We start from the raw sequence: 17,135 nt of genomic DNA, 5'->3' as shown, positions 1-17,135 counted from the left end.
TCTCAGAATGGATAAAAAAAAATGAACCATCAATATGTTGCATACAAGAGACTCATCTTAGACACAGGGACACAAAGAAATTGAAAGTGAAAGGATGGATAAAAATATATCATGCAAGCTACAGCCAAAAGAAAGCAGGTGTAGCAATATTAATCTCACATAAAATAGACTTTAAATGCAGGGATGTTTTGAGAGACAAAGAAGGCCACTACATACTAATAAAAAGGGCAATTCAACAAGAAGAAATAACAATCATAAATGTCTATGCACCCAATCAAGGTGCCACAAAATACATGAGAGAAACACTGGTAAAACTAAAGGAAGCAACTGATGTTTCCACAATAATTGTGGGAGACTTCAACACATCACTCTCTCCTATAGATAGATCAACCAGACAGAAGACCAGTAAGGAAATTGAAAACCTAAACAATCTGATAAATGAATTAGATTTAACAGACATATACAGAACATTACATCCCAAATCACCAGGATACACATACTTTTCTAGTGCTCACGGAACTTTCTCCAGAATAGATCATATGCTGGGAAATAAAATAAGCCTCAGTAAATTTAAAAAGATTGAAATTATTCAAAGCACATTCTCTGACCACAATGGAATACAATTAGAAGTCAATAACCATCAGAGACTTAGAAAATTCACAAATACCTGGAGGTTAAACAACACACTCCTAAACAATCACTGGGTTAAAGAAGAAATAGCAAGAGAAATTGCTAAATATATAGAGACGAATGAAAATGAGAACACAACATACCAAAACCTATGGGATGCAGCAAAAGCAGTGCTGAGGGGGAAATTTATAGCACTAAATGCATATATTAAAAAGGAAGAAAGAGCCAAAATCAAAGAACTAATGGATCAACTGAAGAAGCTAGAAAATGAACAGCAAACCAATCCTAAACCAAGTAAAAGAAAAGAAATAACAAGGATTAAAGCAGAAATAAATGACATAGAGAACAAAAAAAAAAAAAAAATAGGATAAATATCACCAAAAGTTGGTTCTTTGAGAAGATCAACAAGATTGACAAGCCCCTAGCTAGACTGACAAAATCAAAAAGAGAGAAGACCCATATAAACAAAATAACGAATGAAAAAGGTGACATAACTGCAGATCCTGAAGAAATTAAAAAAATTATAAGAGGATACTATGAACAACTGTATGGCAACAAACTGGATAATGTAGAGGAAAAGGACAATTTCCTGGAAACATATGAACAACCTAGACTGACCAGAGAAGAAATAGAAGACCTCAACCAACCCATCACAAGCAAAGAGATCCAATCAGTCATCAAAAATCTTCCCACAAATAAATGCCCAGGGCCAGATGGCTTCACAGGGGAATTCTACCAAACTTTCCAGAAAGAACTGACACCAATCTTACTCAAACTCTTTGAAAACATTGAAGAAAATGGAACACTACCTAACTCATTTTATGAAGCTAACATCAATCTAATACCAAAACCAGGCAAAGATGCTACAAAAAAGGAAAACTACTGGCCAATCTCCCTAATGAATATAGATGCAAAAATCCTCAACAAAATACTTGCAAATTGAATCCAAAGACACATTAAAAAAATCATACACCATGACCAAGTGGGGTTTATTCCAGGCATGCAAGGATGGTTCAACATAAGAAAATCAATCAATGTATTACAACACATTAACAAGTCAAAAGGGAAAAATCAATTGATCATCTCAATAGATGCTGAAAAAGCATCTGACAAAATCCAACATCCCTTTTTGATAAAAACACTTCAAAAGGTAGGAATTGAAGGAAACTTCCTCAACATGATAAAGAGCATATATGAAAAACCCACAGCCAGCATAGTACTCGATGGTGAGAGACTGAAAGCCTTCACTCTAAGATCAGGAACAAGACAAGGATGCCCGCTATCACCACTGTTATTCAACATTGTGCTGGAAGTGCTAGCCAGGGCAATCTGGCAAGACAAAGAAATAAAAGGCATCCAAATTGGAAAAGAAGAAGTAAAACTGTCATTGTTTGCAGATGATATGATCTTGTATCTAGAAAACCCTGAGAAATCGACGATACAGCTACTAGAGCTAATAAACAAATTTAGCAAAGTAGCGGGATACAAGGTTAATGCACATAAGTCAGTAATGTTTCTATATGCTAGAAATGAACAAACTGAAGAGACACTCAAGAAAAAGATACCATTTTCAATAGCAACTAAAAAAATCAAGTACCTAGGAATAAACTTAACCAAAGATGTAAAAGACCTATACAAAGAAAACTACATAACTCTACTAAAAGAAATAGAAGGGGACCTTAAAAGATGGAAAAATATTCCATGTTCATGGATAGGAAGGCTAAATGTCATTAAGATGTCAATTCTACCCAAACTCATCTACAGATTCAATGCAATCCCAATCAAAATTCCAACAACCTACTTTGCAGACTTGGAAAAGCTAGTTATCAAATTTATTTGGAAAGGGAAGATGCCTCGAATTGCTAAAGACACTCTAAAAAAGAAAAACGAAGTGGGAGGACTTACACTCCCTGACTTTGAAGCTTATTATAAAGCCACAGTTGCCAAAACAGCATGGTACTGGCACAAAGATAGACATATAGATCAATGGAATCGAATTGAGAATTCGGAGACAGACCCTCAGATCTATGGCTGACTGATCTTTGATAAGGCCCCCAAAGTCACTGAACTGAGTCATAATGGTCTTTTCAACAAATGGGGCTGGGAGAGTTGGATATCCATATCCAAAAGAATGAAAGAGGACCCCTACCTCACCCCCTACACAAAAATTAACTCAAAATGGACCAAAGATCTCAATATAAAAGAAAGTACCATAAAACTCCTAGAAGATAATGTAGGAAAACATCTTCAAGACCTTGTATTAGGCGGCCACTTCCTAGACTTTACACCCAAAGCACAAGCAACAAAAGAGAAAATAGATAAATGGGAACTCCTCAAGCTTAGAAGTTTCTGCACCTCAAAGGAATTTCTCAAAAAGGTAAAGAGGCAGCCAACTCAATGGGAAAAAATTTTTGGAAACCATGTATCTGACAAAAGACTGATATCTTGCATATATAAAGAAATCCTACAACTCAATGACAATAGTACAGTCGGCCCAATTATAAAATGGGCAAAAGATATGAAAAGACAGTTCTCTGAAGAGGAAATACAAATGGCCAAGAAACACATGAAAAAATGTTCAGCTTCACTAGCTATTAGAGAGATGCAAATTAAGACCACAATGAGATACCATCTAACACCGGTTAGAATGGCTGCCAGTAAACAAACAGGAAACTACAAATGCTGGAGGGGATGTAGAGAAATTGGAACTCTTATTCACTGATGGTGGGACTGTATAATGGTTCAGCCACTCTGGAAGTCAGTCTGGCAGTTCCTTAGAAAACTAGATATAGAGCTACCATTCGATCCGGCGATTGCACTTCTCGGTATATACCCGGAAGATCGGAAAGCAGTGACACGAACAGATATCTGCACGCCAATGTTCATAGCAGCATTATTCACAATTGCCAAGAGATGGAAACAACCCAAATGTCCTTCAACAGATGAGTGGATAAATAAAATGTGGTATATACACACGATGGAATACTACGCGTCAGTAAGAAGGAACGATCTCGTGAAACATATGACAACATGGATGAACCTTGAAGACATAATGCTGAGTGAAATAAGCCAGGCACAAAAAGAGAAATATTATATGCTACCACTAATGTGAACTTTCAAAAATGTAAAACAAATGGTTTATAATGTAGAATGTAGGGGAACTAGCAGTAGAGAGTAATTAAGGAAGGGGGAACAATAATCCAAGAAGAACAGATAAGCTATTTAACGTTCTGGGGATGCCCAGGAATGACTATGGTCTGTTAATTTCTGATGGATATAGTAGGAGCAAGTTCACAGAAATGTTGCTATATTAGGTAACTTTCTTGGGGTAAAGTAGGAACATGTTGGAAGTTAAGCAGTTATCTTAGGTTAGTTGTCTTTTTCTTACTCCCTTGTTGTGGTCTCTTTGAAATGTTCTTTTATTGTATGTTTGTTTTCTTTTTAACTTTTTTTTCATACAGTTGATTTAAAAAAGAAGGGAAAGTTAAAAAAAAAAAAATCAAGGAAAAATAAAAGATGTAGTGCCCCCTTGAGGAGCCTGTGGAGAATGCAGGGGTATTCGCCTACCCCACCTCCATGGTTGCTAACATGACCACAGACATAGGGGACTGGTGGTTTGATGGGTTGAGCCCTCTACCACAGGTTTTACCCTTGGGAAGATGGTTGCTGCAAAGGAGAGGCTCGGCCTCCCTATGGTTGTGCCTAAGAGCCTCCTCCCGAATGCCTCTTTGTTGCTCAGATGTGGCCCTGTCTCTCTAGCTAAGCCAACTTGAAAGGTGAAATCACTGCCCTCCCCCCTACGTGGGATCAGACACCCAGGGGACTGAATCTCCCTGGCAACGTGGAATATGACTCCCGGGGAGGAATGTAGACCTGGCATCGTGGGACGGAGAACATCTTCTTGACCAAAAGGGGGATGTGAAAGGAAATGAAATAAGCTTCAGTGGCAGAGAGAATCCAAAAGGAGCCGAGAGGTCACTCTGGTGGGCACTCTTACGCACACTTTAGACAACCCTTTTTAGGTTCTAAAGAATTGGGGTAGCTGGTGGTGGATACCTGAAACTATCAAACTACAACCCAGAACCCATGAATCTCGAAGACAGTTGTATAAAAATGTAGCTTATGAGGGGTGACAAGGGGATTGGGAAAGCCATAAGGACCACACTCCACTTTGTCTAGTTTATGGATGGATGAGTAAAAAAATAGGGGAAGGAAAGAAACAGACAAAGGTACCCAGTGTTCTTTTTTACATCAATTGCTCTTTTTCACTCTAATTATTATTCTTGTTATTCTTGTGTGTGTGTTAATGAAGGTGTCAGGGATTGATTTGGGTGATGAATGTACAACTATGTAATGGTACTGTGAACAATCGAAAGTACGATTTGTTTTGTATGACTGTGTGGTATATGAATATATCTCAGTAAAATGAAGATTAAAAAAAAAAAAAAAAAAAGACATAATGCTGAGCAAAATAAGCCAGGCACAAAAAGAGACATATTGAAAAAAAAAAAAAAAAGTTTTCACTCTAATGCAAAGTGTTAACAATACGGGATTATATGCAAATGTGTATTTCTTTACATTACTCTTCTGTAAACCTAAAACTTCAGCTAAAAATTAAAAATAATAAAAAGACTATATATATATATGTATATCACGATCAAGTGGGATTCATCACAGGAATGCAAAGGTGATTCAATATATGAAAATCAATCAAGGTATTACACTACGTAAATAAAATGAAAGTGCAAAAATAAATAAATAAAAAATCGTTCAACAAAATCCAGCACCCTTTCTTAATGAAAACAACCAGAGTAGTAGGAATGGAAGGGAACTTTCTCCACATGATAAAGGTCGTTTATGAAAAACACATAGCTAATATCATATTCAATGGTGAAATACCAAAGGCTTTCCCTCAAGATCAGGAAGAAGACAAGGATGCCCACTTTCAACACTGCTAGTCAGTATTATAGAAGTTCTTGCCACAGACATCAGGTAAGAAATTAAATGTATACAAATTGCAAAGGAAGTATTACTACCTCTGTTTGCAGAATACATGATGTTATATACAGAAAACACAAAGGGATCCAAAACAAAACTAGCAGAGCTAACAAATGACTTCAGTAAATTGGCAGGTCACAAAATGAACACAGAAAGAACTGTGTTCCTATACACTAGCAATGAAACAATCCAAGGAGGATATCAAGAAAACAGTTCAATTTACAATAGCATCTAAAAGAATAAAATATCTAGGAATAATTTAACTAAGAACACAAAAGACTTGTATACTAAAAACTACAAAGCACTGCTGAAAGAAATGAAAGAAGACATAAATAAATGGCAAGACATCCCAAGATCATGGATTGTAAGAGATCACTGTTAATATGGCAATATTACCCAAAGCAATAAAAAAATCCAATGCAATACCTACTAAAATTCCAGCAGCCTTTTTTACAGTAATGGAAAAAACAATTCTCAAATTTATATGGAACTTAATTGTGGTGATGAATGCACAACTATATAATGGTACCGTGAACAGCTGATTGCATACTTTGGATGACTGTATGGTATGCGAACATATCTCAATAAAACTGAATTAAATAAAATTTATATGGAACTGCAAGGGGCCACAAATAACCAAAACAATCTTGAAAAAGAGCAGAGTTGGAGGAATCACACTTCCTGATTTCAAGTTGTATTACAAAGTGACAGTAATCAAAACAGTGTGGTTTTAGCACAAAGACAAATCGATCTGTGGAACAAAATTGGAAATCCAGAAATACACCCACAAATCTATGGTCAATTGATTTCTGACAAGGGTGCTAAGTACATGCAATGGGAAAAGAATAATCTCTTCAACAAATGGTGTTAGAAAAACTTGATATCCACATGCAAAAAAGCATGAAGCTCAAATGTATTGAGGGCCTAAACTTAAGAGCTAAAATGCTCTTAGAAGATAACACAGGGACAAATCTTCATGGTCTTGCATTTGACAATGGCTTCTTAAGCAAAACATACAAATAACAAAAGAAACGACAGATAAATCTGATTCATCAAAATTAAAAACTTTTGTGCAAAGCAAATTATTGAGAAAGTGCTGGAAAAAAATAGTTTCAAACAATGTATTTGAAAATTGGTTTAATATCCAGAATATATTTTAAAAAAAACTGCTACATCTCTAAAAGCAAAAGACAACCCAATGAAAAAATGGAGAGATGACTTGAAAAGACATTTTTCCAAAGAAGGTATACAAACAGCCAATAAGCCCATGAAAAGATGCTCAGCATCATTACCTATTAGTGAAATGCAAGGCTAATGAGATACCACTTCACACATACTAAAATAGCTACTATTTTAAAAAAAGAAATTGGAGAAAATGTGGAAAAATAGGAAACCGTATATTGTCAGTGGCCATGACTATAAAACGGTGCAACAGTTGCAGAAAACAGTCTGGAAGTTCCTCAAGAAGTTTAACATAGAATAACTACATGACCCAGCAGCTCCACTGTTCGGTATATACCTAATAGAATGCAGGGGAGGAACTCAAACAGATATTTGTACAGTGATGTTCATAGTGGTATTATTTACAATTACTAAAAGGTAGAAATAACTCAAGTGTCCATCAACAGATGAAATGATAAATAAAATGTGATATATATATATATATATATATATATATATAGTTTCTATTGTATCATACTGACAGTCACTTGTGCACTTAGCTTCAACTGTAACGGAGTTTCCACAGTAACCCAAAATGTTAATGCTAATAGGGAAAACTGTGTGTGGGAGGGGGTGTAATATGGTAACTCTGTACTTTCTGCATGATTTTTCTGGAAACATACAACTGCTCCGAATTTAAAAAAAAAAAAAAAAAGAGGCACTACTTGCTATTTGAGTAAACAAACATGCTAAAAATGCAAAAATAAATAAATAAATAAAGATATGAAAAGAGACAATTCTGGAAGCCTTCCATATATTAAGGCCTTTTACTTCCTACTCAGGAGGAGTGAAAGAGCAGGGTCTGAATTCCACTTACTATCTCTACTGCATTTCCATATTTCTAAATGTTTTTCTAAATATCTCTGGTAATTACATTTGACTTAGGGAGGAGCTTTTCTAACAGTCACACTATGGTAAGGGAAATCATTTCTACAGTTAAATGTTAGAAAATTGAACCCCACAGTTAGCAAATTAATCCCTTTTTAATTCTCTTTCAATAGGTGTGATTAGTTCAAGAGGAAGAGTCCCAGTTTGATGGTAAGTTGTTGTTGTTTTTACCTTGCTAATCTCCCTTTTTAAACAAATAGAGACAGGTCCCAGACTACAAGCTTTGCTGTGGGCAGATCACCCTTGACTCGCATTTAATGACATTATTTTGTTTCTATTGTATCATATTGACAGTCACTTGTGCATGTAGCTTCTACTCGTGGAACATTATACTGATTTCCCATTTAAGGAAATAACATTGATCTAAGATTTCCTTTTTAAATAAACAAATTCAAGCATGAGAATTAGATTTTTTTAAATGTTATATAAGTGGCACTGGATGTAGCAAAGATTATGATGGTAGTATTCAAATAAATTAAGTATGGGAAATACAACCTTAAGGGTAAATGGATGACTTAACAAGATAGTTAATTAATGCACATGGGTTATTTACATCGGGGAATAGAGCAGAAAAACACTGGAGAACCTCTTTCTCCTAATTTCATGATGCAGACCTATATGTAAGAACCTCATTTCTAAATAGCTAACATTTTTCATTTAATAAAACATGTACTACACCTCAAAGTTAATATTCAGAGTTCATAATAAAATGTTCATTTATACACATTTTATATTCTATTTAAGAAAAAAATAGTATTTTTTTTTCAAGGTGCATTTCCTTAAATCAATAAATAACTCCCTCCCCTTTTTAAGGGGTCCAATTTAAGGCTAGCCAGTTTCACCTCTGGGAATTACATAGAGAATGGAAAAAGAGTTAAGTGGTGGATTTGATTGTATTGAATTTGCTATATAAGGTGGCTGAAAGGTAAGACTACCGTGTCATTCTCCTAATTCCTTCTGTGTCTGGTACGAGGAGTAAGAAATAAGAGAAGACATCAAAAGTAACTCAGATTTAATATTCTATTGTAATTTCCCCTACCACTTTCTAATTATGCCATATGAGACAAATATCTAGGTGTCTCCCCTGAAATTAAAGACAAATACGGATTTATCCATATTTGTATGAATTCAACATACAGGGAGTACATGGTCAAGGCATGGAGTTTCCTGTATCTTTACTGTTTTGGAAAATATGAACATTATAAGAAAAACTGATATACACTATATACTTTGAATCTTCATTGACACATGTTAAAATATTCCTTATTAAAATACTAATAATTTAATAGGATTTAAAAAAATAAAAATTGAAGCATTAATAAAAATATACATTAAGTCTTTCAATTCACATCATTTCCAGTAGCATATCACACTCCTGCTCTTTCATATCTGATATTTCTAAGTCCTATGCCTTTCTAGGGTTCTGTGGGACAAAATGTGTCCACTCTCTTCTATCCCCTTCTTTGCCTTTCTGGCACTTTCTTCCACTTTGTATCCTCGGGTACATCTGTTCCTAATGCTCTCAGAGATTTCTGACATAGGTCCCTCATCTTTTTCATTGTGAGTTTATAGCATTTTTATTTTTTTACTATCTTTTAAGCAGAGACTTAGGAAACAGAGTTAATAAATCTGGGACAACACAGATTTTTAACAATTTTATTGTTACCATATATACAACTTACCATGTCCCCCTTTAGTCACAGTCAGATACATATTTCAATATTAATTGTCTTCACAAGGTTGTGCTATCATCACCATCACCCATTACCAAGATTTTCCATAAGCCCAAACAGAAATTTTTACAATTTAAGCATTAACTCTCTATTCCCCACCTCACCCCAGGACCCAGTAATGTATGTTTTAGTTTCTGACTCTATGAATTTGCTTATTCTAATTATTTCATATCAGTGAAATCATACAATATTTGTCCTTTTGTGCCTGGCTTATTTCACTCAACATGATGACTTCAAGGTGTACCCATGTTGGCACATGTAGCAAAATTCACCCCTCTTTATGGCTGAATATTCCATTTTATGCATATAACGCATTTAATTATCCTTTCATTGGTTGATCAACACTTGCATGGCTTCCATCTTTTGACAACCATAAATATCATTATGAACATTGGTGTACAAATATCTGTTTGGGTCCTTGCTTTCAGTTCTTTTGGGTATATACCTAGAAGTGGGATTGCTGGGTCATATGGTACTTCTATGCGTAACTTTCTGAGGAACAGTCAAAGGGTCTTCCACAGTGGCTGCACTACTTTACATTCCCACCAACAATGAATGTTTCTATTTCTCCACACCCACTCCAATGCTTCCAATTTTCCATTTTTTAATAGTAGCCATTTTAATAAGTATGAATGATACCTTATTATAGTTTTGATTGCATTTCTCTAATGGCTAATGATGTTGAGCTTCTTTTCATGTGCTTTTTAGCCATTTGTGTATATTCTCCGGAGAAATGTTTATTCAAGTCTTTTGACCATTTTAATTGGGTTGTTTCATTAATTGGGTTTTTTGTTGAGTTGTAGGATTTCTTTACATATTATAGATATTAAACCTTTATTGGATATGTGGTTTCCAAATATTTTCTCCCATTGAGTAGGTTCTTTTTTCACTTTCATGACAAAGTCCTTTGATGTGCAAAAGTTTTTAATTTTGAGGAGGTCCCATATATCTTTTTTCTTCTGTTGCTTGTGCTTTGGGTGGAAAGTCTAAGAATCTATTGCCTAACACAGGTCCTGAAGATGCTTCCCTGTTTTCTTCTAGGAGTTTTATAGTTCTGATTCCTATAGTTATGTCTTTGATTCATTTTGAGTTGGTTTTTTTTACATGGTGTGAAGGAAGTAGGGGTGAACATTCATTCCAAAACTGAATTCTTGATTTCAACTACTAAATCTCTCTTCTATTGTTCCCCAGTTAGAAATGGAACCAAAGCCATTTGTTCAGGTCCAAAATTTTGGAGTTGCCTGACTCCTATCTTTCCTTAATAAACCAAACCCAATCTCTTTGAAAAACCTGTTGGTTAAAATACATCTTGAATATATCTGACCAGTCTCAACATTTCTATCACTACTCTATAATCTTGACTACTCTAGAGCAATGCTGTCCAATAACTTGTGTGATGATGGATACATCCTCTATCTGTTCTGTCCAATATAGTACTCACAAGCCACACATGATTATAGAGCCTTTGAAATGTGGCTAAGTGCACATTTTTTTATTTTATATTTTTTTATTTTTTTATTTTATATTTTATTTTATTTTATTTTAAATAGCCACATATGACTTAGAGACTACCATATTAGACACTGAAGGTCTAGAAAACATTAATAGCCTTCTAATGGGTCTTTGCTTCTTCTCTTACCCTTTTATAGTCTATTCCTAAAGGAATAGCCATAGTGATCCCCCCCCCCCTTTTTTTTAAGATAGACCTAATGATGTTATTCCTCTGCTTCATAACTTTCCATCACTTTTAGAATAAAATCTCAAATCCCCACTCAGGCTTACAGTTGCCTGCATGATTTTGCCCCAGACTACTCTCCATCTCAACTATTCATTCTTTCCCCTTCCATCCTCACTCAACTCCAGCCACAGAGAAACTCAAGCCCATACATTTCTCTGGAACACTCCTGTCGCATATACCTACATAGTTAACCCACCTCACTTTATTTAGCTCTTTGATCAATTATGTCACACAGAAGCTTTCCTTGACCACCCAAACTAAAAGAGCAGCACCATGGCAATATAATGAAAAATTTGGCTGGTATTTTTCCCCAGTTACTGGGGAAGCAACCTTTGGAATCTCTGGTATTTCCCTGATAGTTTACAGGGGGCAGCCAACCCACCTGCAGCCTTAGGGTGGGGGCTGGCAAACCAGAGAGCCCACCATGTGATTAAGGGCTTGGGGCTTTGAGCCACTTCATATCAGCCCACCACCCTGACCTCTCAGAAGGGAGGGGCTGGAGACTGAGTATAACCACATTGGGCATTGATCCCATCAATGATGACTATGTAATATAAACTCACAACTTTGGAAGCTCTGGAGAACTTCCATGATTAAGATATGACTCCACATAGAGAGGACACGGAAGTTTGTGTTTAAGACCCTCCCAGACTTCGCCCCATATGTCTCTTCTTTTGGTTTGCTATTTGTATCCTTCACTATAATGAAACTATAATCATAAGTATAGAGCTTTCAATGAGTTCTGTGAATCATTCTAGCAAATTATCTAATCTGAGGGGGTGGTGGGGACCCCCAAATTTAGGGCCAGTTTCGTAAGTGTGGGTGGTCTGGGTCTGAAGGGCAATCTTGTAGAGGACTGCCCTTATCCTAGGTAGCCTAGCCTAACTCCACATAGTTAGAGTCAGAATTGAATTTGCACTGAGTTATTGAAGTACTTGCAGTTGTTGTCAGAAGCTTTTGTGAGTTAAAATCCCCTACTTACTTGTTGGCAGATTCTGCCTTCCCACTATAGAAGGTTGGATATGCCAGATACTTAAATTTTCAGCCTCAATGCAGTTAGAACATAGGGAACAACCCCTCTTATCTACCCACCTGACATAGAATCTGAGAGAGAAACCAGGAAAGACTTTCCATCCTAATGAAAAGATACATGAGAGAAAATGTCTTTTGCCTCTCTGGCTGTGCAGAAGAGTTAATGCAGCAGGTCAGAGACTGTCATCCTAGAAAGGCCTGCTTTCAGGACTGGCGCTTGGCTGACTCAGATTCCCACCATTCCCAGAGTGTTTATTTTTTTTTTTTTTTTATTTTTTTTTTTTTCATTTTTTTATTAATTTTATTTCCACTTGTAAATATTGTCAACATTTAAAACCAAGTTAAACAATACTAATGAGAAAATTAAGGCTGTTTATGTTAAGCATTTTTAAGTATTCTAAAATGTAGTCATGCTTAGAAATATTTGAAAAAGTCTCCAAATCAAAATTGCGCCACCACAATAATGAGCAGGCTATAGTTATAGCTTAAAACACAGAAATGGCTATAACATTGTTTAGTGAAGTGTTTCATTCTTCATGGGTACTTCTTTCATTCATGCTATATGATGCTCACCTGAAGAACAATCATCAGTTCTCAATATTAAAAAATGAATGCACGGGTAATCTGCAAACGAATATATATATATACATGGCCAAATTTTTATTTGGCTCTCCATTCAAAAAAGTAGTGTCGGTGGATATTTGGGTATTGTAGTCCAATTCAAACCAATATTTTCAGAGATTTATAAGTAAAGCAAAAAGATTCAGATTTAGATTAGGAGTACAGAAAGAAATATATGTAGTTAAATAAAAACCACCACTGTACTTCAAAAACGTAAGTATAACCATGCAAGAGCCCATTTGCTGTTCTTTCTTATTATTTTGTTGGGGGGGACTATCATATAAAAAACTAGAGTATCACAAGCAGAGGTGATCACTTCTTCCTCATACCTTAAGATAGGGCTTGATCACAACACCTTGATCACAACAATGGCTCTTGTAGATGATAATTTTTAAAAGTTGTCTTCACATGTCTTCATGCTAACCTTAGTGGTTCTTGTAAACAATTTATATGTCAAACTACTTACAAGAATACAATAAGTGAAACCTACATTTAGCTCCTCTCTTAGCAAAAGAGACATTTTGGAAACTATTAGCCCAAAAACTTTACCTATATTGAGACTTTCATTGCTCCCATCTCTGAGAGTTTAGAGACTTCCCTCACTCAGGTTCTTTAAACGGTCCTCCAACAAAGCTCTACCTTTAATATGATTTTTGAGACATGCCCCCATTTCTTAGAAAAGAGAACATCTAACCATTTTCAAGGTAGCTGTAAAAACTGATTGGGATCAGAAAACTTAAGAGCTAGAAAAGACATTTTATGACACAGTTCTAAAACTGTTTCTAGAAAATTTCTGGTCCAAAAAATATTAACAGTACATGTGTAAGATCTCCAAATCAAAATGTCAGATAATTCTTTAACTATAATGAATAAACACAAGCACTCTTCCTCATTTTTTTTTTCTGTTAATTTAGGGAATGTAACACTTTTGTAGAGTGTAAAGAAAAATTTCGTTTCTCTCTGCATTTAATTTCAGTGTTGGTTAATTTAAACATTTCAGTATTTATCTCGTCATACTTCATAATTGCTATGAAGAAAAAAAAAAAGGCTAAATGTAGCATTCTTTCTGATTTGTATGCATTTTTTCACCTTGCATTTAAAATAAAAGACTTTGGTGGTTTCCTTTCAAGTTTGTAAATCACCAACTTAAATGTAGCTGAACATCTATTTAATAGTGTATCAGGAAATGGATTAGATTAAAAGACAGGTAAAAATTGATCTTTTCTTAAATAGTCATTAATTGATAGAGGGCTGACAAATAAATAAATTTCATCTTGGGAGGAACACATTTTGCAGATAAATTCAAGAGAATCATGGCTTTATATTTTTAACTATCTGTATTCCAAACAGGCCAGGCAAATAAAACATAACACACAAAAAGCAAATTAATAGTCTTTTCTAGATGTAAAATTCCTACACAAATACTAGGCCTTAGGATTAGTTTCCCATTACAAACAATGATAGATTATATTAAAATAAAACATGTATTAAAATTTGAAACGCAGAACCTATAAACTAAAAATCCTAATATGGAATAAGTAAAATAAAGAAAATTAAAGTAAAAAATATATATATAATGGTATTTTAATATACTGTATTTTGCAGCTAATCTTGTTTGTATAAACTTCATCAATTAAAGTTTTCTCTTTTATCCACCTATGAAAGCCTTAAAATAGTAACATTATTGTTCATATCTTAACCATGGTTTACTGCATCTTAAAGTTAAACTTCATGCTAACTGAAATACAATAGATAATGTTGGATTCAGTTAGATTTATGATTTTTGCCTAGGAAATGGAATTTATAAGTAAAGATAGCCAACCCAATAAACCAGATTAAACAGGGAAAAAGCTGTTGGGAAAAATATTCGTGAATAGGAGTCAATTTTGGCAATGCGTATGTGTATCCTTCCTTCCCTCCAAGATCCTGTTCTGCAATCTTCAAAACAACAGAAGAAACTGGCACAATCTTTACCCTCCAGACATTGATACCCATAATCATCTTCTCCTTGTGGCAGAGAGATGCTGTTCATTGGAATCAGAGTGGATCCAGGCTGGAGACCAGAGGACACCGAGGCCTTGTTTTTTAACTTCCTATCTCTAGTTGTCTTTCCTTTTTTGTTGCTGGTAAAATAATGCAAGGCTCCATATTCCATCAAGGCTGCAAAAACAAAAATGAAACAAACAGAAACAAAGAGATCCATCGCAGTTACATAAGAAACCTTAGGTAAGGACTTCCTGGCAATTGTACTCAGGGTCGTCATAGTCAGAACAGTAGTGATACCCAGTGATGTTCTTGCAGGTACTGCATCTTTATTGATCCAAAAAGACACCCAAGAAAGAACAACTGTTAGAATACATGGAATGTAGGTCTGAATAGTAAAATATCCCATTCGTCTGCTCAAGTCAAAAAAAATTGTCATGATAATATAATCCCCAGAGATTGTGTGAGAGATTTCAGTTGAGTTCCGTAACCCTACAAATGCAAACTGATATAATCTCCAGTATTTAGGATCAGCCACTTCTACAGAGGGCTTTTTCCATTTATACTCGATTTCATTTTTAGGGTATCCATAGCTTGAAAATTCCAGTGGACAAGAATGTTCATCCATAGGAAAGTTATGAAGCTGAAGGTAACATTCTGCATTAATTGTCAACCTTAAAGTATATAGAACTCGCCCATCATTCCAAATTCGAAGCAGACGATTAGGAGTTGTTATCCAGTGAGCATCAGATTTTCTTGAGTTTCTGAAGAAAGTGTCAGGAATCCAAATTTTGCCAACCATATTGCTATTGAGCATAAGAACTTTCATGGTACTATTGAATTTTAAACGACTATCAAACCAGGTTTGGGCAAAAATTATATCTATAGTATACTCCATATTTATGGGATCAACTGGTCCAATGCTGTTTACATACACATCAGTTTCAATTACTGTGGGCCTCACTCCTATGTCTGGGCGAAGTTTATTGTCGTAGCCTTGGAGCAAAGAGTTGAGAATTTGTGTGATGTCTCCTTCATGAATCTTTGGTGCCAAGACCCAAGTTTTGTTCACTGTTAGGTCCTCATCATCTTCATCATCTGCTTTATCAACACAGTTTCCCAAATGCAGGGTTAGTAACAAGAACATCAACCTCACCCCTCTACTTTGACTCCACAGAAGAAAAGGGGAGAAGACAAAAGCTTTCCAAGAACCCATCAGGCTTGCTGTTTCGCTCTTTCTGTTTGTGCTGCAATAGCTCAATTCTCCAACCCAGGACTTATTTTCCCACCTCAGCAGTAACCGGGTGAATACTAGAAGGGAGTCCCAGAGTGTTTATTGTGCCTAAACTGTTTGTGCAAACAATGTGGTTTATATTGATCACCTGCTTTCCTTCTGGGAGTCTGGAATTTTGGTATGTGCTCAGCAGGGGTGCCCACATGACCAGACACCAATAAAAACCATTTTGGGCACTGAATTTCTAATAAGCTTCCTTGGTAGACAACATTTCACACCTGCTGTCACAACTCCTTGCCAAGGGAATTAAGCATACTCTGGGTGACTCTACTGGGAGGACTCTTGGATGCTTGTATCTGGTTTCCTCTGGACTTTGCCCCATGTGGCTTTTCCTTTTTCTGATCTTTGTATCCTTCTGCTATAATAAACCTTAGCTATGAGTACAGCCATATTCTGAGTTCTGTGACTCCTTCTAGTCAATCACTGAACCTTGGGATGGCCTTGGGGAATCCTGATATACTAGCCAATGGGGGGAGGGATCTACTGGTGAAACCTGGAACTGTGGCAGTCATATTCCAACTACTACAGGAGAAGCCATTATTCAGGACAGGGAGGGAGAGAGGGAGGAAAGAAAGGAGAGAGGGAGGGAGAGAGGAAAGGAAGCAGGGAGGGCTGACCAGGGACTTTATGACATGCATAACTTAGCCACTGAATAAACCTCAGAACTTCCTACCACCAACCTTCTTATTCAAAATTTTGGAATTAGATATTTTATCATTTGTAATTACAATAATCCTTATAAGTACTTTTCTAAACTTTCAAAAAATATTGATTATGTGAAAGCAAAGTAGGGTTCACCTGAAGACATTACTCTTTGGGAATTTTTTTATTTTAGATTTCTTTTTCAAGAAAAACAAGAATATGGAACCCCGTATCAAGCCAGTTTTTGGCTGGCAAAGTGAAGGCATAGGAATCCTGCAGTTTCAGCTCACCTGTGTAGCTGCAGCCTATGCTTGGAAGCAAAACAGCTTCTGAGAACAATTAAGTTGAACAGTCC

General features: G+C 35.7%; 2 protein-coding genes across 2 annotated transcripts in view; both read right to left on the bottom strand.

Moving 5' to 3' along the window:
* Positions 1–17,135, bottom strand: part of PTPN13 (protein tyrosine phosphatase non-receptor type 13) — a 239,306-nt gene that overhangs the window by 189,281 nt on the left and 32,890 nt on the right.
* Positions 12,613–16,297, bottom strand: LOC119529620 (gamma-aminobutyric acid receptor subunit gamma-1). The gene has a single exon (XM_037830203.1). It carries the CDS (start codon positions 16,058–16,060, stop codon positions 14,663–14,665), a length of 1,398 nt encoding a protein of 465 aa, XP_037686131.1. The 5' UTR covers positions 16,061–16,297; the 3' UTR covers positions 12,613–14,662.

This window comes from Choloepus didactylus, chromosome 3, assembly GCF_015220235.1.
Source record: "Choloepus didactylus isolate mChoDid1 chromosome 3, mChoDid1.pri, whole genome shotgun sequence".
Lineage (NCBI taxonomy): Eukaryota > Metazoa > Chordata > Mammalia > Pilosa > Megalonychidae > Choloepus > Choloepus didactylus.
This window is presented reverse-complemented; position numbering and strand designations above follow the sequence as displayed.

Excerpts from the sequence above, each read along its gene's own strand:
- LOC119529620 (XM_037830203.1), bottom strand. The coding sequence starts at position 16,060 with ATGGGTTCTTGGAAAGCTTTTGTCTTCTCCCCTTTTCTTCTGTGGAGT.